At 45.4% G+C, this 22,743-nt stretch overlaps 2 protein-coding genes across 3 annotated transcripts in view; one reads left to right on the top strand and one right to left on the bottom strand.

The window, feature by feature from the left end:
- ZNF77 (zinc finger protein 77) overlaps window positions 1-5,241 on the top strand; it is a 26,248-nt gene extending 21,007 nt beyond the window's left edge. The window contains exon 4 of one of the 2 annotated variants that reach the window (XM_063658315.1): window positions 4,472-5,241. In XM_063658315.1, coding sequence (XP_063514385.1) covers window positions 4,472-4,481 — 10 coding nt within the window. In that variant the 3' untranslated portion in view covers window positions 4,482-5,241. The remainder of the gene's footprint in view (window positions 1-4,471) is intronic. The other variant, XM_054466102.2, reaches the window with a different exon arrangement.
- Window positions 2,493-22,743, bottom strand: ZNF57 (zinc finger protein 57). The gene is made up of 4 exons (XM_054466100.2): window positions 22,604-22,743; window positions 5,936-6,062; window positions 5,320-5,491; window positions 2,493-4,654 (listed from the first exon to the last, which is right to left on the bottom strand). Exons 1-4 carry the CDS (start codon window positions 22,604-22,606, stop codon window positions 3,289-3,291), a joined length of 1,668 nt encoding a protein of 555 aa, XP_054322075.1. The 5' UTR covers window positions 22,607-22,743; the 3' UTR covers window positions 2,493-3,288.

Below are 22,743 nucleotides of genomic sequence, written 5' to 3'. Positions count from 1 at the left end.
GAGTCTCGCTCTGTTGCCCAGGCTGGAGTGCAGTGGCGCGATCTCGGCTTACTGCAAGCTCCTCCTCCCAGGTTCACGCCATTCTCCTGCCTCAGCCTGTAGCTGGGACTACAGGAGAGCGCCACAACACCTGGCTAATTTTTTGTATTTTTGTAAAGACGGGGTTTCACTGTGTTAGCCGTGATGGTCTCGATCTCCTGACCTCGTGATCCGCCTGCCTCGGCCTCCCAAAGTGCTGGGATTACAGGCGTGAGCCACCGCACCCGGCTAATTTTTGTATTTTTTAAGTAAAGACGGGGTTTCACCATGTTGGCCAGGCTGATCTCGAACTCCTGACCTCAAGTGATCTGCCTGCCTTGGCCTCACAAAGTGCTGGAATTTATAGGCGTCAGCCACCAGGCCTGGCCATACAAAGGCTTTTATGAAAACCCCCTCCCCCCTTTTAAAATAATTGCAAGTGTGACCATAGTATTAAATTCAGCATTTGTAGCCTTAACATCATAGCTGCCAGGGAACATCCAGGTTGGAATGCAGGAGAGGCTGGGAGAGGGATCTGCTGCTGCAGGAGCTAGGCTAACACTCAACTTACAACTTGTGTAGGTAAGACAGTCTGTGGTCCACATCTCATGGGAACCCTCTGATGAGTGACACCCGTGTTCCAATTCAGGGCCACATATTACATGGCCTAAGTTTAAACCATTGCAGAAATGAAGCTGAAGCACACCCTGTGTTTATTGTTATGGGGAGTCACTACTCTTAACTCCAAGAATGCACAACTGTGTGTCTATGGCTCCCCACCGTTTAAACACCCCTCAGTAGTTCTTTGGTTAAGATTGTTAGGATAGAAGTGCCGGGCGCAGTGGCTCACGCCTGTAATCCCAGCACTTCGGGAGCCCGAGGCGGGTGGATCACGAGGTCGGGAGATCGAGACCATCCTGGCTAACACAGTGAAACCCCGTCTCTACTAAAAAATACACAAAATTAGCCGGGCGTGGTGGCGGGCGCCTGTAGTCCCAGCTACTCGGGAGGCTGAGGCAGGAGAATGGCGTGAACCCGGGAGGCAGAGCTTGCATTGAGCTGAGATAGTGCCACTGCACTGCAGCCTGGGTGACAGAGCAAGACTCCGTCTAAAAAAAAAAAAAGTAAAAAGTTTTAAGTATATGAAAAATTGACCTTTAAGAAGAGTGCATGAGCTGGTACACATCTGGTAATACTAATAAATAGTGCCTAAATTGACAGAATTACAAAGTTGATTTCATATTCCATAATTGCAATGGAATATTTATATCTTCAGAGTAAAAATATTTGTTAGTATACAGTTTATCTGAACATGGTTGATAAAATCTAAGAAACCACTACAGAGGAATTTGACAAAAAGTGTCTTGTTCTTAATAGCATATAATTAAACATAGTATTGAACACATACTGAAGGGTTGCACTCAGCTCTGAGTAATAGGACACTCCCAACAGTCAGCCTGATATGAGAGAGGTGATTATTCTTACATGGACTAAGTAGTCATTCAACGATGCTGTACACAATCAAACGTGTGTGTGTATGTATGTGCTTTTTGGCTGTTGCGTAGGCTGTCATGGTTGTGTCTGCACACAGAACCATAAGCAGTAGTAAGAGAACAAAAGAACAAAATGTTTAGTATAAAAATAAGGTAAGACCTGGGCTGGGCACAGCAGCTCACACCTGTAATCCCAGCACTTTGGGAGGCCAAGGTGGGTGGATCACGAGGTCTGGAGTTCAAGACCAGCCTGGCCAACATAGTGAACCCTGTCTCTACTAAAAATACAAAAGTTAGCCGGGCATGGTGGTGCATACCTGTAGTCTCAGCTACTTGGGAGGCTGAGGCAGGAGAATCGCTTGAACCCGGGAGGCAGTGGTTGTGAGCCGAGATCACACCACTGCACTTCAGCCTGGGCAACAGAGCAAGACTGTCTCAAAAAAAAAATAAATAAATAAAAATAAGGTAAGACCTAAAGGAGGGACTCAGAGCTTCAGAGATGATCACCACGACAGTCAGGATCAGTGGCCTGGTGGACATGGCAGGTGTTGTAGCAATCCACACTAAATGTATTCATGTTGGGAGAGCTCATGGAGATGTCTGGCTGAAAGTTAGGCAGCTGGTGTCTGTTGTAGAGATACTCTTCATTAACAGTGGCAGGAATCAATACAATGATCCAGAAGGCCATGTGCATGGTATGCCTGTGTGCCACCTTTATGTCTCTGAGTGTGCTGGCTCTACAAAGCGGGTAATGACTTCTCTCTCTAGTCCTGACTGCCAAACGTCATGCAAAGTAGAAAATCAGCAGATTTTAACTTGGTGCCATAAAGGAAAGACATTCAGGGAAATGTCATTGCCAGCTTTACACATATATCTGTAACAAAACCATCTACAGATTTCATTCTTGTTTTATAGGTCCCCATTCCTAATTCAAAGGCTACTGTCTAACTCCCAGTGAGAAATGAGGAAAAACAAATTGCAAAAGATGATTAGAGACTATACTTTATAGAGAACTCTGCATATTTACAAGGTTTTGCAAAAAAAAATTTGGTAAGGTACAATATATAAAATAGGTAAGTGATATCCACTATCTGTAGCAGTAGGCCACTAAGAATAAGAAATGTCAAAGTTTCATTGTTGTAATGATCCCATACAGAAAAATATAGAAACTATAAAAATTATGTCATGTTCAGCTGGGCACGGTGGCTCACGCCTGTAATCCCAGCACTTTGGGAGGCCGAGGTGGGTGGATGACGAGGTCAGGAGATCGAGACCATCCTGGCTAACATGGTGAAACCCCATCTCTGCTAAAAATACAAAAAATTAGCCAGGCCTGGTGGCAGGTGCCTGTAGTCCCAGCTACTCTGGAGGCTGAGGCAGGAGAATGGCGTGAACTCGGGAGGCAGAGCTTGCAGTGAGTGGAGATCGCACCACTGCACCCCAGCCTGGGTGACAGAGCGAGACTCTGTTCAAAGTACACTTCAAATCACCATGGGTCTAATATGGTTCGAAATGAAAATATTTAAGAGATAAAACACTTAACTATTAAAACTTCAGGTACTATAGCTGATAGAGGACTTAGAGAATTATTTTCTCACATAAACATTTATTTTTGAAACAGCTGGAAATTCATGACTAATGGGTCTGTTTTACAAATGAGGTATTGACAAAGACAGTATCATACTTGTAAGATTTCTCTCCTGGTGTGAATTTTCTGGAGTATTATACATGAATTAATGTGAGGTTACCCCCTGTTACTGAGTTATAGAATTTCTCTTTAGTGTGTGCTCTCACTGGTTTTAGAAAGAATGACTTGGCAACTGAAGGCTTTTGAGTATGACTGACATTCGTGGGATTTCTGTCCTGTGTGCATCCTCAGATGGTTCCGGAAGGAGGAGGGCCACTTGAAGGACATCCCACATTGTTTACATTTGTGAGGTTTCTCTCCAGTGTGCATCCTCACATGATTATGTAAGGTTGAGGACCAAGTGAAGGTTTTCCCACATTGTTTACACTCATAAGGCTTCTCTCCAGTATGCATCCTCAAATGACCTTGGAATGCTCTGGAAGAGGTAAAGGCCTTCCCACAGTGTTCACATTTATAGAGCTGCTCTTGTGTGTGAATTCTCACATGTTCTCTAAACGTTGAGGACCAAGTGAAGGTTTTTCCACATTGTTTACACTCATAAGGCTTCTCTCCAGTGTGCGTCCTCAAATGACCTTGGAATGATCTGGAAGAGGTAAAAGCCTTCCCACATTGTTCACATTTATAGAGCTGCTCTTGCGTGTGAATTCTCACATGTTCTCTAAATGTTGAGGACCAAGTGAAGGCTTTCCCACATTGTTTACACTCATAAGGTTTCTCTCCAGTGTGCGTCCTCAAATGACCTTGGAATGATCTGGAAGAGGTAAAAGCCTTCCCACAGCGTTCACATTTATAGAGTTTCTCCCCAGTGTGGATCCTCATGTGGACTCGCAAGGTTTCCGACCAACTGAATGTTTTCCCACACTGCTTGCATTCGTAGGGCTTCTCTCCCGTGTGCATCTTCTCATGTCTTTGAAAAGCCTGGGGGTAAGTGAAGGCTTTCCCACAGTGTTGACATTTATAGGGCTTCTCTCCAGTGTGTGTTGTCATGTGTCTTTGAAATGTCGAGGGATAAATGAAGGCTCTCCCACATTCCTGACATTTATATGGCCTGTCTCTTGTGTGAGTTCTCACATGTCTAGTGAAGCTTGCGAACCCATTAAACGCCATCCGACATTGCTCGCATTTGTAGGTTTTCTCTGCTGTGTGAGTCTTTACGTGGTGAGAGAGGGAACGGGGATGTTGGAAAGTTTGCCCACATGCTTGACACTTATACGGCTTCTCGTCAGCGTTGGTTCTTCCAGGACGGTGTAGGTGTGAGGGACAAATGCAGGCCCGCTTACATTCCTCACACGGAGGCGCTTTTCGTCCACAGCGAGACCTGATGTGCCTTTTAAGAGAAGAAAGATGCGTGAAGACTGTCCCACACTTGGTGCATTCATATGGTTTTTCTCCAGCAGAAATCTCCTTGTACAGGGTAAGGTTTGGCATTTGATGGATGGCTTCTCCATATTGATTACCTTCATTATGTTTACAGAATCTGTCCACCATATGATTTCTGTTAAAAAGGAGAAACATTTTTATTTATGGTATGTTTAGAAATGATTTGTTGATATGTATTAACAAGTATTAGAAGTACATTTCTAACTACATTTCAGTATACATGAAGTTTTTCTATTCTGAATTGTTTGAAGAGACATTTATTAATGCAGTATTTATTATATATGGGGTTTTCCTGTAATTTATTTTTATTTATTTTTTGAGATGGAGTCTTGCTCTGTCGCCCAGGATGGAGTGCAGTGGTGCAATCTCAGCTCACTGCAAGCTCTGCCTCCCAGGTTCACGTCATTCTCCTGCCTCCGCCTCACAAGTAGCTGGGACTACAGGTGCCTGCCACCACGCTCAGCTAATTTTTTTGGTATTTTTAGTAGAGACAGAGTTTTACTGTGTTAGCCAGGATGGTCTCGATCTCCTGACCTTGTGATCCACCTGCCTCGGCCTCCCGAAGTGCTGGGATTACAGGCGTGAGCCACTGCGCCCGGCCCCCTGTAATTATTTCTAACAATTATGTTTTAAATTATCAATGTCTAAGTCAAATACAAATTTTTTTTTGGTTAAAATTCTGAGGAATAAACAAATTTGGAGCAATGCTTGTATTTGGAGCAATACTTATATATATATTTAATTGCATACAAGGATTTTTCTCTTGTGAGTGCAACTCACCTCAGATTTTTGTGGTGGTCTTCAGTGCCATAGCCTTCACAATTTTTTTCTGAAGTGTAGGCACAGGAATTATTTCCTGTGAAGTTTGGTATTGTCTGTTTCTTAGATTTTTCTTCCCTGTACATATCCTGCTGAGAAACTGACCCATTGGCTTTAAATTGAGTCTCATCATCTGAAACAAAAAAGTAAACAAATCTCATAAGGAATAAGACACGTATTAAGCAAAGGAAGACACTGAGGAGTTTAGCATTTTGAGGACCTCATCAATAACAGACATAAGGGGTCAAAATGTTAGGTATTTCACAAACACAGTAAGTCACAGGTATCGAACAAGGAGCCACTCTGTGATCCTAAATGACCAATGAAATCTATACCCATACTAATGTACCCATACTAATGACACTAAAGGAACTTCACGTCTTTCAAACCAAGACAGAATTAACATCTGTTTCACACACGTTTTCACTGTTAAGGAATAATGATTAGATTCTAGGTCCACGGTGGCTGTGAACATGTCTGTCTTTGTCCTTTCCCACATTTCACATCTTGGAACAGAACTGATGAGAAAGAAATGAGTTCATTAATAAACCAAGTGAAGGAATGATGTCATCCTTACCTACTGAGGCCAGGTTCCGGAAGGTCTCCAGCATCACATCTCTGTAGAGGTTCCTCTGAGCAGAATCCAGCAAAGCCCACTCCTCCATGGTGAAGTCCACAGCCACATCCTCAAAGACCACTGAGTCCTAAGACAGACCACATAGGTGTGCAGGAGGATTGGTGACACTGAAGGTACTGGGGAACTGGACTCAATTCATAAATTCAAACAAGATTCTGTCGTGTCCCAACACCACCTCTATGTCGTGAATGTTAGATCTTTTACTGGTTCACAGTCACTTCCTCATAAACTTCACAGCACCACTATCAGTCTGAACTTATCTCTGCCTTTTTACTGTGACCGCTTATTTTCCTCTACCAGCAGGGTCTAGAGAGAAATGCTATGCAAACGAAGTAACTTTTCCGTTTGAAACGCTGCATAATGCAGCCGGCCTCAGTTGTCCAAACAATGCATATTTCATAGGTCTTTTGGACAAGCCTTCGATCGGCTACTGGAGAAAACCGTAAGTCCTTGGAATCCACTGCCTGGTAAGGGGATCTTTGTATAGACGGGCCTGCGGCCAGCCAGAGAGTTTCTAACAATGTGACTTAAGAATTCCTGTTTTTGTCTGCCTGGAGCCCTAGGCAACATTGTATCAGTTTTTTCTCCTTTATTTTCTTAAATTATTTTAAAGGCAGCCATATAAATATGTTTGTAAAGAACTGTTACACGTATAACACATAAGAATACCTATTTGCCAATAACAGCACAGAGGAGGTGGGTGGGAGGGAGCAAAGGCATATTTAAGCAAGGGACATGACTATAGATGGTAAAGTACTAATTAAAATGCACTGTTCTGGCAGATAATATTCATGGATGTAGTATGTATTAATAATGCCAGAAAAGTGGGGGGGGCAGGAGGGAATAGAGCTACACAGATGCAGCATTTCTCTATCTCACTGGAATCAAGCAATTAATATAAACCTGAAGCTCATCTGATAAGCCTCACATTTATAATACAGTAACCCCTAAAGAAACCAACAAATAGTAAAAAGTTAATTGAAAGGTTTCATTAGAAAATACTTAATGAAAATGAAAGTAGTGGCCGGGCGCGGTGGCTCAGGCCTGTAATCCCAGCACTTTGTGAGGCTGACGCAGGCGGATCACCTGAGGTCGGGAGTTTGAGACCAGCCTGGCCAACACAGTGAAACCCCCGTCTCTGCTAAAAATACAAAATTAGCCGGGTGTGGTGGCACAAGACTGTAATCCCAGCTACTTGGGAGGCTGAGGCAGGAGAATCTCTTGAACCCAGGAGGTGGAGCTTGCGGTGAGCTGAGATCACACCACTGCTCTCCAGCCTGGGTGACAGAGCGAAACTCCATCTCAAAAAAAAAAAAAAAAAGTAGTAAAGGAGTGTAGCAACAAGAAAGACATAAAACCCACAGAAAACAAAAAGTAAGATGTTTGCAAACATAAGTATGTCTGCATCAATAATGACACTAACTGGGAGTGAGTTCCGGAACCCAGTGAAACGGCAGAATATGGATAACAAACAATCCAACGATACACGCTGTGTAAGACACACACTTTTGCTCCAAAGATACAAACAGATTGAAAGTAAAGGATGGGGCTGGGTGCGGTGGCTCACACCTATAATCCCAGCAGTTTGGGAGGCCAAGGTGGGCAGATCACTGGAGGTCAGGAGTTCGAAGTCAGCCTGGCCAACATAGTGAAACTCTGTCTCTACTAAAAATACAAAAATTAGCCGGGCGTGGTGGCACGTGCCTGTAGTCCCAGCTACTCAGGAGGCTGAGGCAGGAGAATTGCTTGACCAAGGAGGCGGAGGTTGCAGTGAGCCAAGATTGTGCTCTCCAGCCAAGACTGTCACTCTAGCCTCGGTGACAGAGCAAGAAATAAATAACAGAGCAAATAAATGACAATAAATGACAGTAATAAATGACAATAAATGACAATAAATGACAATAAATGACAATAAATGACAGAGCAAAAAATAAATAAAAATAAAAATAAAATAAATGGATAATTAAAAATAAAAGTTGGAACATAAATACCCATTCTTTTTTTTTAGTTGAACACAGCATCATCAATTACCCCACTTTTTAATGATAGAACATCTAGGTGAAATACAAGGAAATAAAATAATTGAACACTATGTCATTTAGACATAGCAGACATCTGCAGAACACTGAACCCAGCAATAGCAAAACATGCATTCTTTTCAAGTGCAGAAGAACGTTCTGTAAAAGAGACCCTTTGCTAGGCCATAGAAGAAACCTCAACACATTTTAAACAATAGAAATACAAAATATTGGCTGAGCTTGGTGACTCACACCTGTAATCCCAGCATTTTGGGAGACCAAGGCAGATGGATCGCTGGAGCTCAGGTGTTCGAGACCAGCCTGGGCAACATAGTGAGACCCTGTCTCTACTAAAAATGCAAAAATTTGCTGGGTATGGTGGCACACACATGGATTCCCAGCTACTTGGGAGGGTGAGGCATGAGAATTGCTTGAACCCAGAAGACAAGTTGCAGTGAGCTCTGATCACACCACTGACAGAGTGAGAGTCAGTCTCCCAATAAAAAAACACCACCAACAAAAAGAAGAAAACCAGAAATAAGTATGTTCTCTGACCACAATGGAATGAGAAATGAAATTGGAAACTAATACAGAAAATTTGGCAAATTCACTAATATGTTGATATTAACACACTCCTCCGTAACTAATGGATCAAAGAGAAATCAAAAGGCAAATACTTTGAGATGGATGGAAAATAAAGACATAATATACAAAACTTATATAAAGGAAATTAATAGCTATAAATACCTATCCTAAAGACTGCAAATCAACAACCTAACCTAGTTCACCTCAAGACAACAGGAAAACAAAACTAACCCTAAGCAATTAGGAGTAAGGAAATAATAAATATTACAGACAAATCAATGAAACAGAGAACAGTAAAACACTAGAGAAAAATCAATGAAACCAAAGCTAGTTGTTTGAAAAGATCAAACAAAACTGATTTAGCGGCCGGGCACAGTGGCTCACACCTGTAATCTCAGCACTTTAGAGGTGGGTGGATCACAAGGTCAGCAGTTTGAGATCAGCCTGGCCAATATGGTGAAACTCCATCTCTACTAAAAATACAAAACTTAGCTGGGCATGGTGGCGGATGCCTGTAATCCCAGCTACTCAGGAGGCTGAGGAGGGAGAATTGCTTGAACCCAGGAGGCAGAGGTTGCAGTGAGCCGAGATCGCACCATTGCACTCCAGCCTGGGTACAGAGCAAGACTCAGTCTCAACAACAACAACAAAGTGGGGAAAGGATGTAAATAGACATTTCTCCAAGAAAAATAAACATTATCAGTAATTAGTCATCAAGGAAATGCAAATCAATACAAAAAGGAGATACCACTTCTCACCCACTAGGATGGGTAAAATAAACTAAAAAGGAAAATAAGTTTTGGCAAGGATATGGAGAAACAGGAATCTTCACACATTGCTGGTGGGAATGTAAAATGGTACAACCAATTAAGAAAACAGTGTGGCAGTTCCTTTTAAAAGTTAAATGACTTCTAGTTTTTGGTCCAGCATGTAAGGAGCTTGGAAGTTATTACTCCAAAAGCTGAACAAACTGAAACCTCAACAAGCTCTTCTTCCATCCTTCAGAGAACTGATGTCACAAGGCAAGCTCTGCCCCCTCAAACTGAAGAGAGAGGCGGATACAGAGAATCACAATTCACCAGAACACGCAACCATGAACAGAAGCCTCTGTGGGAACCGTTACTTAGATGGGAAACCCTGAGCTGTAACTGATGAATTGCTGGGGGCACAGCGGGCCCAAGTCTGAGTTAGGAATCTCAGGGGGCCCAGTCTTGTAGAGGAGAAAAATAATGATTTTGAAATAGGCCAGATATTTCTGTTCTTTCTCACCAGGCCTTTCCCTTAAAACTATTTGATCAGAGCCTCACCTGTTGGGGTTTCATCAGAGTCTAAATGGCCTGTGGAAAGAGATGTATCCCTCATCAGCTTCCTCTATTCATCTTGTCCCGCCAAGTGAGAGGAGGAGGAACTGAGAAGCACTTGTGAAGTTCATTGTCGTGGGGCACAGGCTCACGAAAAGACTGAGACGTCATCAAAGGATCAGGGAATCCTTGCCCTCTGCCCACACCTCACCACTGTGTTACTAAAGGTCTATTTACTTCAGTGCCTTTCACCCAGTACATTGCATCTGGCTTTCCAGAGAGAAATGACAAGGCATACTAAAAGGCAAAAGACACAGCTTGAAGAGATAAAGCAGAACCCCTCCGATATGGCAGGGACGTTGGAAGTATCAGACTGGGAATTTAAAACAAGTATGATTAACGGGTGAAGTGCTCTAATGGAAAAAGTAGACAACATGCAGAAACAGGCAATACAGGCCGAGAAGTGGAAATCCTAAGAATGAAAAAGCCATGGGAAAGATGAAAAGCACTGTGACAGAAACGGAGAATGACACTAACGGACTCACGAGAGACTGCTGTGGCTGAGGAAAGACTGAGCCTGAAGACATGTAATGAAAACTTCTAGGCCAGACACGGTGGCTCATGCCTGGAATCCCAGTACTTTGTGAGGCTGAGGCAGGAGGACTGCTTGAGGCTAGGAGTCTGGGCAACATAGTGAGACCCTGTCTTTAAAAAGTTTTTTGTTGTTGTTGTTTTGTTTTTGAGACAGACTCTCCCTCTGTCGCCCAGGCTAGAGTGCAATGGCACAATCTCAGTTAACTGCAACCTCTGCCTCTTGGGTTCAGGTGATTCTCATGCATCAGCCTCCTGAGCAGCTGGGATTACAGGCACCCGCCATCATGCCCAGCTAATTTTTTGGTATTTTTATAGAAAAGGGTTTCACTATGTTGGCCAGGCTGGTCTCAAACTCCTGACCTCAGGTGATCCACCCACCTCGGCCTCCCAAAGTGCTGGGATTACAGGCATGAGCCACTGTGCCCGGCCACAAAAAGTTTTTAAAAATAAGCTGGGCTTGGAGGCATGTACCCTGTGGTCCCAGCTACTTGGGAAGCTGAAGTAACAGGATGGCTTGAGCCCGGGAGATTAAGGCTGCAGTGAGCCATGATTGTACCGCTGCACTCCAACCTGGGTGACAGAGCAAGACCCTGCCAAATAAAAGGGAAATAAATATCTCTAGGGCCATCACTAAAAAAAGGAAAGACAAGCATACCTGACTTGCTAAGAAAGGAGAAAAAATGGAATCACACAAAACATGCAATTAAAACCAAAAAAGGCAGAAAAAGAGTGGAAGACAAAATAAGGAACAACAAACAAGGGTAACAAATAGAAAACAGTAACCAGGCCGGGCGTGGGGGCTCACGCCTGTCACCCCAGCACTTCGGGAGGCTGAGGCAGGCAGATCATGAGGTCAGGAGATCGAGACCATCCTGGCCAACACGGTGAAGCCCCGTCTCTACTAAAAATACAAAAAATTAGCCGGGCATGGTGGTGTGCGCCTGTAGTCCCAGCTACTCGGGAGGCTGAGGTGGGAGAATGGCGTGAACCCGGCAGGCAGAGGTTGCAGTGAGCTGAGAATGCACCACTGCACTCTAGCCTGGGCAACAGAGCAAGACTCTGTCTCAAAAAAAAAAAAAAAAAAACAAAAAAAACAAAAAAAAACAAAAGAAAACTAACAAATATGGAAGCTATTAATCCAACTATGTCAACAATCCCTTTAAAAGTTGATGGTCTACAATTAACAGATTGTCAGGATGGACCAAAAAAACTAGACCCAACTATATGTTGTCTATAATAGCAGTCCCCAACCTGGCTGGCACTGGGACTGGTTTTGTGGAAGACGGTTTTTCCACAGATGGACGGGGTGGGGGCTGGATGCTTTCAGGATGGCTCGAGTGCATTACATTTATTGTGCACATTATTATTACATACCCACCCCAAGGTAGACTCAGTGGGAGTCCTGAGCTTGTTTTCCTGTGACTGGAAAGTCTCATCTGGGGGTGATGGGTGACAGTGACAGATCATCAGGCATTAGATTCTCATAAGAAGCACACAACCTAGATCCCTGTCATGCGCAGTTCACAATATGGTTCAGGCTCCTATGCGAGTCTGATGCCGCTGCTGATCTGACAGGAGATGGAACTCAGTTTTGCTTGCCTGCCCGCCACTCACCTCCTGTGCAACCCAGTACTGGTCCATGGCCTGGGGGCTGGGGACCCCAATCTATAAGAAACCCACTTTAAAGATACATAACAGATTAAAGGTAAGGGGATGGAGAAAGATAAATCATGCTAACACTATTCAAAAGAAAGCTGGAGCACATATATTAATTTCAGGCAGAGGAGGTACAAACTGCTAGAACCGTAAGGAAAAAACAGATGAATCCACCATCATAGCTGAAGACTTAAACACCTATTAGAAATAGATCAAGCAGCTGGGCGCGGTGGCTCACGCCTGTAATCCCAGCACTTTGGGAGGCTGAGGCGGGCGGATCACGAGGTTAGGAGATCAAGACTATCCATCCTGGCTAACACGGTGAAACCCCGTCTCTACTAAAAATACAAAAAAATTAGGCGGGCATGCTGGCAGGTGCCTGTAGTCCCGGCTGCTGGGGAGGCTGAGGCAGGGGAATGGCGTGAACCCAGGAGGCGGAGCTTGCAGTGAGCTGAGATCGTGCCACTGCACTCCAGCCTGGGCAACAGAGCAAGATTCTGTCTCAAAAAAAAAAAAAAGAAAGAAAGAAATAGATCAAGCAGGTGGAACATCAATAAGGACAGAGTTGAATTCAACAGCACCCCCAATAATGAATGTCTGTAGACAACTTGAACAACAGCAGAAAACACATTGTCAAGCTCACATGGAACATTCCTCAACCTAGACTGTATTTTGGGACATAAAACACCTTAACAAGTGTAAAAGAATATCATACATCATATGCTCTTAGACAATACTGGAATTAAATCAGCATTGCCCTAAAATAAAACATTCAGGTATAAATCTAACAAAGTGTGCACAAGATCTTAGGAAAATTATAAAACTCTGACAGAAGAAATCAAAGAACTAAGTGAATAGTTATTCCATGTCCACGGATAGAAGACTCAATATTGTCAAGACATCGGTTCTTCCCAACTTGATCTATAGATTCAACACAATCCCAATCAAAATCCCAGCAAGTTATTTGGTGGATATTGACAAACTGCTTCTAAAGTTTCTATGGAGGTAAAAGACTCAACCAACACAGTATTGAAGGGGAAGATTAAAGTTGGAGGACTGACACTATTCATTTTCAAGGCTTTCTGGAGAGCTATGGTCATCAGGAGAGTGTGATGTAGAGCAAAGCATGTACAAATAGGCCAGGTGTGGTGGCACATGCCTGTAATCCCAGCATGTTGGGAGGCTAAGGTGGGAGGATTGCTTGAGCTCAGGAGTTTGAGACCACCCTGGGCAACATAGTGAGACCCCATTTCTAAAATTCAGAAAAAATTAGCCAGGTGTAGAGGCTAAAGACCTTAAGACAACTCATCTGTGAAGATATATAGATGGCAGATGAGTATATAAAAAATGTTCCACATCATGTCATCAGGGAAATGCAAATGAAAACAAGATACCGGCGGGTGCGGAGGCTCACACCTGTAATCCTAGCATTTTGGGAGGCCGAGGTGGGCGGATCACGAGGTCGAGACCATGTTAGGTGAAACCCCGTCTCTACGAAAAATACAAAAAATTAGGCGAGCGTGGTGATGCGTGCCTGTAGTCCCAGCTACTGATGAGGCTGAGGCAGGAGAATGGTGTGAACCCAGGAGGCCGAGCTTGCAGTGAGCGGAGATCGTGCCACTGCACTCCAGCCTGGGTGACAGAGCGAGACTCCATCTCAAACAAATAAACAAAAATAAATAAAATCTATTATAAGGAAAAAAGTTAACATAGTATTATCAAATGGAAATTCCACTCCTAAATATATACTGAAGAAATTTGAAAACATATTTAAAGAAACATTTGTACCCAAATGTTCACAGCAGCATTATTCACAATAGTCAAAAGGTGGAAACAACTCAAAGTTGATCAACTGATAAACAAAATGTGGTACTGTCCACAGAGTAGATATGACTCAGCCATGTAAGGAATGAGGCTCTGACAGGCTAAAACATGAATGACCCTGAAAACATGTCCAGAAAAGAACACATATTAGGATTCCATTCATATGAAATGTCAAAAGAACAAAAGAATAAAAAGGAAAAAAAAGAGAAACAACATACGAAATGTCAAGAACAGCCAAATCTCTAGAGACAGAGGCAGATGAGTCATTTCTTAGGGTGGTGGAGGGGCTCCGGGGCAATAGGAGAGTGCTAACTGAAGGGTCTGGGGGTTTCTTCGTGAGGTGATGGAAATGTTCTCAGGTTGACTGTGGTCTTGGTTGCAGGATTGTGTGACTCTAAAAACCAGTGGCCGGGCGCGGTGGCTCACGCCTGTAATCCCAGCACTTTGGGAGGCCAAGGCGGGCGGATCACGAGGTCAGGAGATCGAGATCATCCTAGCTATCTCTACTAAAAATGCAAAAAGTTAGCCGGGCTTGGTGACGGGCGCCTGGAGTCCCAGCTACTGGGGAGGCGGAGCTTGGAGTGCGCGCTACTGCACTCCAGCCTGGGCGACAGAGCAAGACTCCGTCTCAAAAAAACAAAACAAAACAAAACAAAAAAAACAATGAAATGTACACGTCAAATGGCTGTACGTTATATATGTCAGTAAAGCTGATTTTTAAAAAACATAAAGAATGTGAAGTTCACTGTCTTCCTCAAAACATGATACACAAAATGAAGATGCCCAGGACCTCACCTCTAGTCAACGTTATACTAGTTCCAGCACCAACAGAAAATATACAAGAATTATAAAATATAAACTTGTCTTTATGCAAATTTCTAAGAATTATGCACATAAAACCCCAACAGAACAAAGAGATAATCCTAGAAAAAGATTTTTTACCAAGATTCCAAGAAATTGCATTATATTTCTACTTCATAATAGTTGGAAAATTAATTTTTAAAAGCTGATACATACTATGGGAAAATCCAAAGTTAAATAAGTACTTAAGGCTAGTAAAGGATTTCAATGGAGAAACAAATCTTGATCGGGGCCCTGTGAGGTGGTTCGTGCCCATAATCCCAGCATTTTGGGAGGCCGAGGGAGGAAGACTGCTTGAGGCCAGGAATTTGAGACCACCCTGGGTGACAAAAGGAGACACAGTCTACAATTTTTTTTAATTATTATTTTTAAAATTAGCCAGGCATGATGGCCTGTGCCTGCGGTCCTAGCTACTAGGGAGGCTGACGCAGCAGGATCACTTGAGCCCAGGAGGTTTCAGTGAGCTGTGATCACACCACTGTACTCCAGCCTGGGCCACACAGTGAGATCCTCTCTTAATGAGACTTTTTAGGACTTAACAAAACTACTTGCCAAACTGAACAGAGAAAAAAAGTCTAAAAATAGCCAAAACTTTCTGAAGAACAGGGTGAAGTCTTACCTAACACAGGGCAAGGATTTTAGAGCTGTCAATCTTGCCAGTACAGTATTAGCAGAAGGATGGACAAACGAACCAATGGAAAAGAATGGATCTCTCTGTGACGTAACGATAATGAAAATCCTACTGAAGTGTAGGATGGGGGAAGAATAATTCCTGTGACATTATGAAGTGAAAGAGGGTAGCTGGCCTTGGGGATGAGAGGGTTTTAGATTTTAGAGATTTAATTTGTGCTTTCGGAAGAGTCAGGCATGGGGACAGGCTCGTGGGCCTGCTGCAGAACTTTCCAGGTGGGGCAAGCTGCTGCATCCCATTAGACTCAAGTCCCCACCACTTTCTTCATATTTCTGGTCGTTATTTGAAGCAGCAGCCCAGGCAGGAAGCACACCTCATTTATCAACACCCACGGCCAGAGCAAGCCTAACACTTTGTAGGTCTATCTGGGTTTTGGAGAGAACATATTCCTCACTTACAGGTTTTACTCTGACCCATCTGTGCAATCGGAAATCAGCCTACTTGTGGGACAAGAGGTTCTAGATGCTGTGCAAAATGCAATGACGACAGGATTCCACTGTGCCCCCTCGCCTGGACTCCTCCTCTGGAGAGGCTTTCGAAGCCTCTGCTCCAGCCTCAGGGAATCTCAGACCAGTCCTGGTGGCGGTGAATTGGCCATGGGGATCTGGTGCAGGACACTGTCCTCCCATGTGGCCTCCACAGCCCACTAGAGATGGAGGCTCCCAGGGGCCCTGTGCCTCTCTGCCCGGAGCTGCCCTGATGCCTCCGGTGGTGAGACTCACGGGTCCACAGAACCTCCTTCCTGAAATGGAAATGATACTTATGGCACTGAGGCAAACCTGGGCCCTCTGGCCCATCTCCCGAGGACAGTCTTGTACACACACAACATGGATGTCCAAATCGTTCTAACCACACACAGCAGACAGTGACTGTCTGGAAGCTTCACAGCCAGGACGACGCTCCCTGGTAGCCACGCAGCAGATGACTGTGTGGCTTTGGACTGTTTACTGGCCAGCCAGGGAGGGGGCGGTTTCGACAACGGGGCTTCTTGTTGCATATGGGTAGACGGGCAAGGCTGCGCATTCAACTCCACAATGAAAACAGAATAATCAACATTGCTAAAATACTTGATCTGAGCCCACTGGCATATTTTGCTTGCTCTGTCTTCAGTGTTCCAAAGCTCTTTCAGGGCCTGCTTGTCCTTACTAAGACACACTGCTTGGGCATTAACCTTTTAAAATTCACACTCAGGGCCAGGCACGGTGGCTCACGCCTTTCCTCCCAGCACTTTGGGAGGCAGAGGCGGGAGGATCGCTTGAGCCCAGGAGTTTGAGACCAGCCTGGGCAACACAGCAAGACCCCAGCTCTATTAAAAAAAAAAGTTTTTAATTAGCTGGGTGTGGTGGCATGAATCTGCAGTCCCAGCTACTCAGGAGGCTGAGGCCGAAGATCGCTTGAGCGCAGGAGTCTGAGGCTGCAGTGAGCCATGACTGCATCACTGCACTCCAGCCTGGCCAAGAGGGATTTTATATCTAATGAAGGATATAAAACAATCATCATGGAACAATTATAAAACACTACTGAAAGACATAAAAGGAGAGAGAAATGAGAGATGGCACATGGACTCAGGAAGGAAACAATGCCACCACGTCAGCAGATCTCACAGACTGATCTAGGGTTTGAATAAAATTCCATTAAATCCAAAACCAGCCTCATTTCCTTGTTTTTCCTTGTTTTTGAATTTATGAAAAACTACTTCTAAGAACTGAAATGAAAGGCAAATGTCTAAGAACAACCAGGTTTCCTACACAACAAGGTAGAGGGACAATTCTTTTTTTTTTTTTTTTTTGAGACAGTCTTGCTCTGTCACCCAGGCTGGAGTGCAGTGGCGCAATCTCAGCTCACTGCAACGTCCACCTCCTGGGTTCACGCCATTCTCCTGCCTCAGCCTCCCGAGTAGCTGGGACTACAGGCGCCCGCCACCACGCCCAGCTAATTTTTTTTTGTATTTTTAGTAGAGACGGGGTTTTACCCTGTTAGCCAGGATGGTCTCGATCTCCTGACCTCGTGATCCGCCCACCTCGGCCGGTAGAAGGACAATGCTAAAACACATCAAGGCACTTAAATCACAATCATAATTAGGAGGACCAGGTACGGGTGCTCATGCCTGTAATGCGAATACTTTGGAATGCCGAGGGTGGGGCAGATCACCTGAAGTCAAGAGTTCGAGACCAGCCTGGCCAACATGATGAAACCCCATCTCTACTAAAAATTTAAAAATTATATGGGCGTGCTGGCATATGCCTGTAATCTAAGCTACTCGGGAAGCTGAGGCAGAAGAATCGCTTGAACCCGGGAGACGGAGGTTGCAGTGAGCCGAGATCGTGCCACTGCACTCCAACCTAAGCAACAGAGCAAGACTCCTTCTTAAAAAAAGAAAAAATAGTAATTAGAGGATGGTATCGGCAGGATGGACAAATAGACCGACAGAAAAGGATGGGAAGCTGTGTTTATGGTGCATGAATATATGACAGAGCAAGCGTTGCGACAATGCTGGAAACGAGGGGCAGTTTAACACCTGGGCAAAGAGAGATGCTATCTATGGGAGAATAAGGAACGTCCACGTCAACTGCAAGTTCAATCATCGGCATAACGCACATCTCACTGTGAATGACAAAAGCAGAACCCATTCAGAAGTTAGTTCTGACAACGGCCAGGCACAGCAAGTGCCCACATATGCCCACACACAGACATTAGTAAGCTACAAGGAAGGCCAGGTGCAGTGGCTCACACCTGTAATCCCAGCACTTTGGGAGGCTGAGGCAGGTAGATCACTTGAGGCCCAGAGTTTGAGACCAACCTGGCCAACGTTATGAAACTCTGTGTCTACTAAAAATATAAAAATTAGCCAGGCTTGGTGGCACATGCCTGTAACCGCAGCTATTCGGGAGGCTGAGTTAGGAGGATTGCTTGAACCCGGGAGGCAGAGGTTGCAGTGAGCCGAGATCGTGCCACTGCACTGCAGCCTGGGTGACAGAGTGAAACTCCGTCTCAAAAAAAAAAAAAAAAAGAAAGAAACAAAAAAAACTTTGGCTGGGTGTGGTGGTGCACACCTGTGGTCTCAGCTACTTGGAAAGTTGAGGTGAGGGGATTAATTAAAGCCAGGAGTCTGAGACTGCAGTGAGCCATGATAACACCACTGCACTCCAGCTTGGGCAACAGAACAAGACCTTGTCTCTAAAAATAAATAAGTACATAAAATAAATGAACACACTTGAATTAACCCAAGCCCGACAAACGCTGGAATGACTGAACTAACTGCGTCACCGTCTCAGACATCAGTGCAAAGGAAAGAAACCACAGAAAAGCCTTTCGAGCTGATATTCATGGTGCATTAATGGTAACAGTCACTTATTGAAATTTCAGGCCGGGTGCAGTGGCCCATGCTTGTAATCCCAGCACTTTGGGAGGCCAAGGAGGGCAGATCGCTTGAGTCCAGGAGTTCCAGACTAGCCTGGGGCAACAGCGAGGCGCCCTTCTCTACAAAAAAATATAAAAATTAGCCAGGAATGGTGGCATGCATGCGCCATTGGTGGTTAGCTGTGCTCACGCCACTGCACTCCAGCCTGGGCAACAGAGTAAGACCCTGCCTGAAAAAAAAAAAAAATTCAAAGGAGGCAAAATTAAAACTCTGTATGGTGATAAATAATAAATGGTAAAGGTAGAGAGAATGAAAAAAAAAAAACCAGGACAGTGGTTACCCTGCGGGCAAAACAGAGATGAGCTCTGGGAGCAGCACACAGGTGTTGAAGAGAGGCTGAAGGCCTATTTATGCAGGCAGTAAAGACCACTGGTGTTTATATTAAAACTTAATCCAGGCTGGCGTGGTGACTTACGCCTGAAATCCCAGCACTTCGGGAGGCGGAGGAGGGTGGATCGTTTAAGGTCAGGAGTTTGAGATCAGCCTGGCCAACATGGTGAAACCTCATCTCTACTAAAAATATGAAAATTAGCCAGTCGTGGTGGCAGGTGCCTGTAATCCCAGCTACTCGGGAGGCTGAGGCAGGAGAATTGCTTGAACCCGGGAGGCGGAGGATACAATGTGTGGAGATCACGCCACTGTACTCCAGCCTGGGAGACACAGTGTCTCAAAAAAAGAAAAAAAACACTTAATGCATAAACTAAACCAGCTGCTTAGAAACGGCTCCAAGACAACCACAGGTGCAACCTCAGAAACGCTAAAACGCCCACAAGCACATCTCCAGGACAATCGTCTTTCCAATGCTCAGCAGCCTCAATCAGCATGAACAGTTCCCGCTGTGGCTGTTCCACGAGGCAGGAGGTCTGAGCAGGGGGAGGCTGCCCAGCCAGACCCCGCTGCACCCTCAGCGGCCTCCCGTGCAGGCTCAACTGTGGGCTCAGCTGGAGTCACTGGTCTTGGGGCTCACCTCTCTGCTCCAGGTGCTACACTTTAAATGCCACAAACACCCTCATCCTGTAGAGTGAGAATGCAGCAGAATCACTGCTTTCACCCCGCGTGTAAGTAGGGGAAGGGAGTTCCAACGCAGTCTTTATGACTTTACGTGGCCAGAAACTGCTTTTCCCAGTCAGCAAACAGATGATGGATCAGTGAAGCAATACTCTTGATGACAAACTGGAAACTAACCAGAATGGAACACGCCTCAGTTTTACAGGTTTTTGCAGAATTTGCGTTAATCTCATGTCTAGCTGAACTGAAATGGAACACGATCACACGCTGTCACAAACTCTGCACTTGTATGGAGGAATAACTACTATTATTTTTTGTCTGATTGCTTTGGCATTTGAAAAACTATTTTTATGAACATTTTAATCCATCTCTAGCTGCTATAAGATGTGGAACTGCGCACCCTTTCTCTACAATTGTGGTGGGAGAGAGAATATTCCTGAGAGACTTCCTTAGGCCATTCTTAGCCTGAACCCCAGAATAAACAGGTGTTATCCTGACGGACCAGAAGGCAGAAAACAGACTTGAACATTTTCCTATTGTCACTAAGGAGAAGAAAAAAGGCACACAGGAGACAGTATATTTACTGGAACCGGCTGCCCGAATAAAGATTTCAGGGCATTGGTGATACCCTGCAACAAAACCCCCAGGGCAGGTCACTCCCACCGCCGAGGTCATCCCCCAGACTGCCTCCGACCCCCGCACTGTCCTTTGCTGTCCCCCCAAGCTGTCCCCTGTAAGGTGCTCTGAGCTGGCTGCACCATGGTCAAGCCATCGTGGGTGGGGTCAAGCCCCCCGCCCTTGTGATAATGTACTTCCTTGTGAAGGTACCCCGCCCTTGTGAAGGTACTTTGTAATACTCCTCCCAGCCCTTGTGACAATACATCCCGCACGCCCTTGTGAATGTACTTTGAAACATCGTCCCCGCCCTTGAGAATGTACTTTTTTTTTTTTTTTGAGACCGAGTCTTGCTGTTTGTTGCCCAGGCTGGAGTGCAGTGGCGCGATCTCGGCTCACTGCAAGCTCGCCTTCCAGGTTCACGCCATTCTCCTGCCTCAGCCTCCAGAGTAGCTGGGACTACAGGCGCCCGCCACCACGCCCGGCTAATTTTTTTGTATTTTTAGTAGAGACGGGGTTTCACCGTGTTAGCCAGGATGGTCTCGATCTCCTGACCTTGTGATCCGCCCGCCTCGGCCTCCCAAAGTGCTGGGATTACAGGCGTGAGTCACCGCGCCCGGCCGAGAATGTACTTTGTAACACCCACCAACTGTCCTCAAAAAAACTGCTCCTAACTCCGATGCCTGTCCCAAACCTATAAGGACTAATGATTGCCAGGCGCGGTGGCTCACCCCTGTAATCCCAGCACTTTGGGAGGCTGAGGCGGGAGGATCACAAGGTCAAGAGATCGAGACCATCCTGGCCAACATGGCGAAACCCTGTCTCTACTAAAAACACAAAAATTAGCCGGACGTGGTGGCGGGCACCTGTAATCTCAGCTACTCGGGAGGCTGAGGCGAGAGAATGGCGTGAACCCGGGAGGCGGAGGTTGCAGTGAGCCGAGATCACGCCACTGCACTCCAGCCTGGCGACAGAGCGGGACTCCGTCTCAAAAAAACAAACAAACAAAAAACCCCAATAATAATCCCATCACACTCCTGGGGCCGGCGACACAGTGGGCTCCTCACTTGCTGCAGTGTCATAGCAATAAAATGTGATTCTTAGGGTCCCCCCAGGGAAGCTGCCCATGGCTGTATTTATGAATCTGGTTTTCAGGAGTCAGGGGAGGAGATGACTTTGCTTCTGTGCACAGCCCCGTCTTCCAGGAGCCACGACTCAGAAGAAAAGGGTGCTCAGACTTTTGTTATATACATTTGCTTTGTGTAAATAAATGTTTACAATTTTATATGAAAGATGGAATAAGCGCTAGAGCTTCCAACTGTATATTTTTTACTTTTATAGATTTTAAAACTATGATCCTTTATATGTGTGTTTTGGGGGAGCTATGATAAGTTTTATGGCAAACAGTTGGTATTGTTAACTTTTTATTGTCATCAAAAGTGCATAAAAGTCCTATTAATCCCCATATTTTTCTACTACCCTTAACTCTGGTATATACCAAAAAGAAATCTTTACTTTCCTTGTTTTATCATTATAAAAATAAAGTATTTTGCTAGTATGGAAAAAAATAATAATAATAATCCCATCACCCTTTGCTGACTCCTTTCTCGGACTCAGCCCACTTGCACCCAAGTGAGTAAACAGCCTTGTGGCTCAAACTAAGCCTGCTCAGGTGATCTCTTATACGGACACGCGTAACATCCCCAACCTGCTGACCGTCCCTTGCCGTCCCCCCAAACTGGTCCCTGACCCCTGACCGCCCCTACCGTCCCCTCAAACTACCTCCAGCCCCCCTCCTGCCCAGGCCTCCCCCTAAATTACCCCCCAGCTCCTGGCTGCCCCTTCCGTCCCCCCAAACTGCCCCTAGCCCTCCAGCCCGGCCGCTGTGTTGGTGTCCCCGGGTCGCAGGCGCTAGTCCTGCGCCGCCCCGCGCGTCCCTCAGCCAAGCCCGGCCGCAGACTTCGGCGGACTCTGGTTCCAGCCGGTTCTCGTCGCTCCGACCGTCCCCTGGCTCTGCTCCTGCCCCGCACTCACCATATCTCGCCTGCTCCTGGGCTCTCCAAGGCGAGCTCCCCGTGGCCTCCCGGCCGGCGCAGCTGAAAGGTACAGGCACTCCCGGGCCTCTCGGGGTAGGCGGGGCACGTGCGGCAGGGAGGACGAAACGTCCCGCCCTC

Source organism: Pongo pygmaeus, chromosome 20, assembly GCF_028885625.2.
Source record: "Pongo pygmaeus isolate AG05252 chromosome 20, NHGRI_mPonPyg2-v2.0_pri, whole genome shotgun sequence".
Lineage (NCBI taxonomy): Eukaryota > Metazoa > Chordata > Mammalia > Primates > Hominidae > Pongo > Pongo pygmaeus.
Note: the sequence above shows the minus strand (reverse complement) of the source record. Positions and strands in the feature narration are given on the sequence as shown.

Excerpts from the sequence above, each read along its gene's own strand:
- ZNF57 (XM_054466100.2), bottom strand. Across the intron at positions 5,492-5,935 it reads CCGGAACCTGGCCTCAGTAG|ATGATGAGACTCAATTTAAA; the intron begins GTAAGGATGACA and ends TTTTTGTTTCAG. Across the intron at positions 4,655-5,319 it reads GACCACCACAAAAATCTGAG|AAATCATATGGTGGACAGAT; the intron begins GTGAGTTGCACT and ends CCTTTTTAACAG.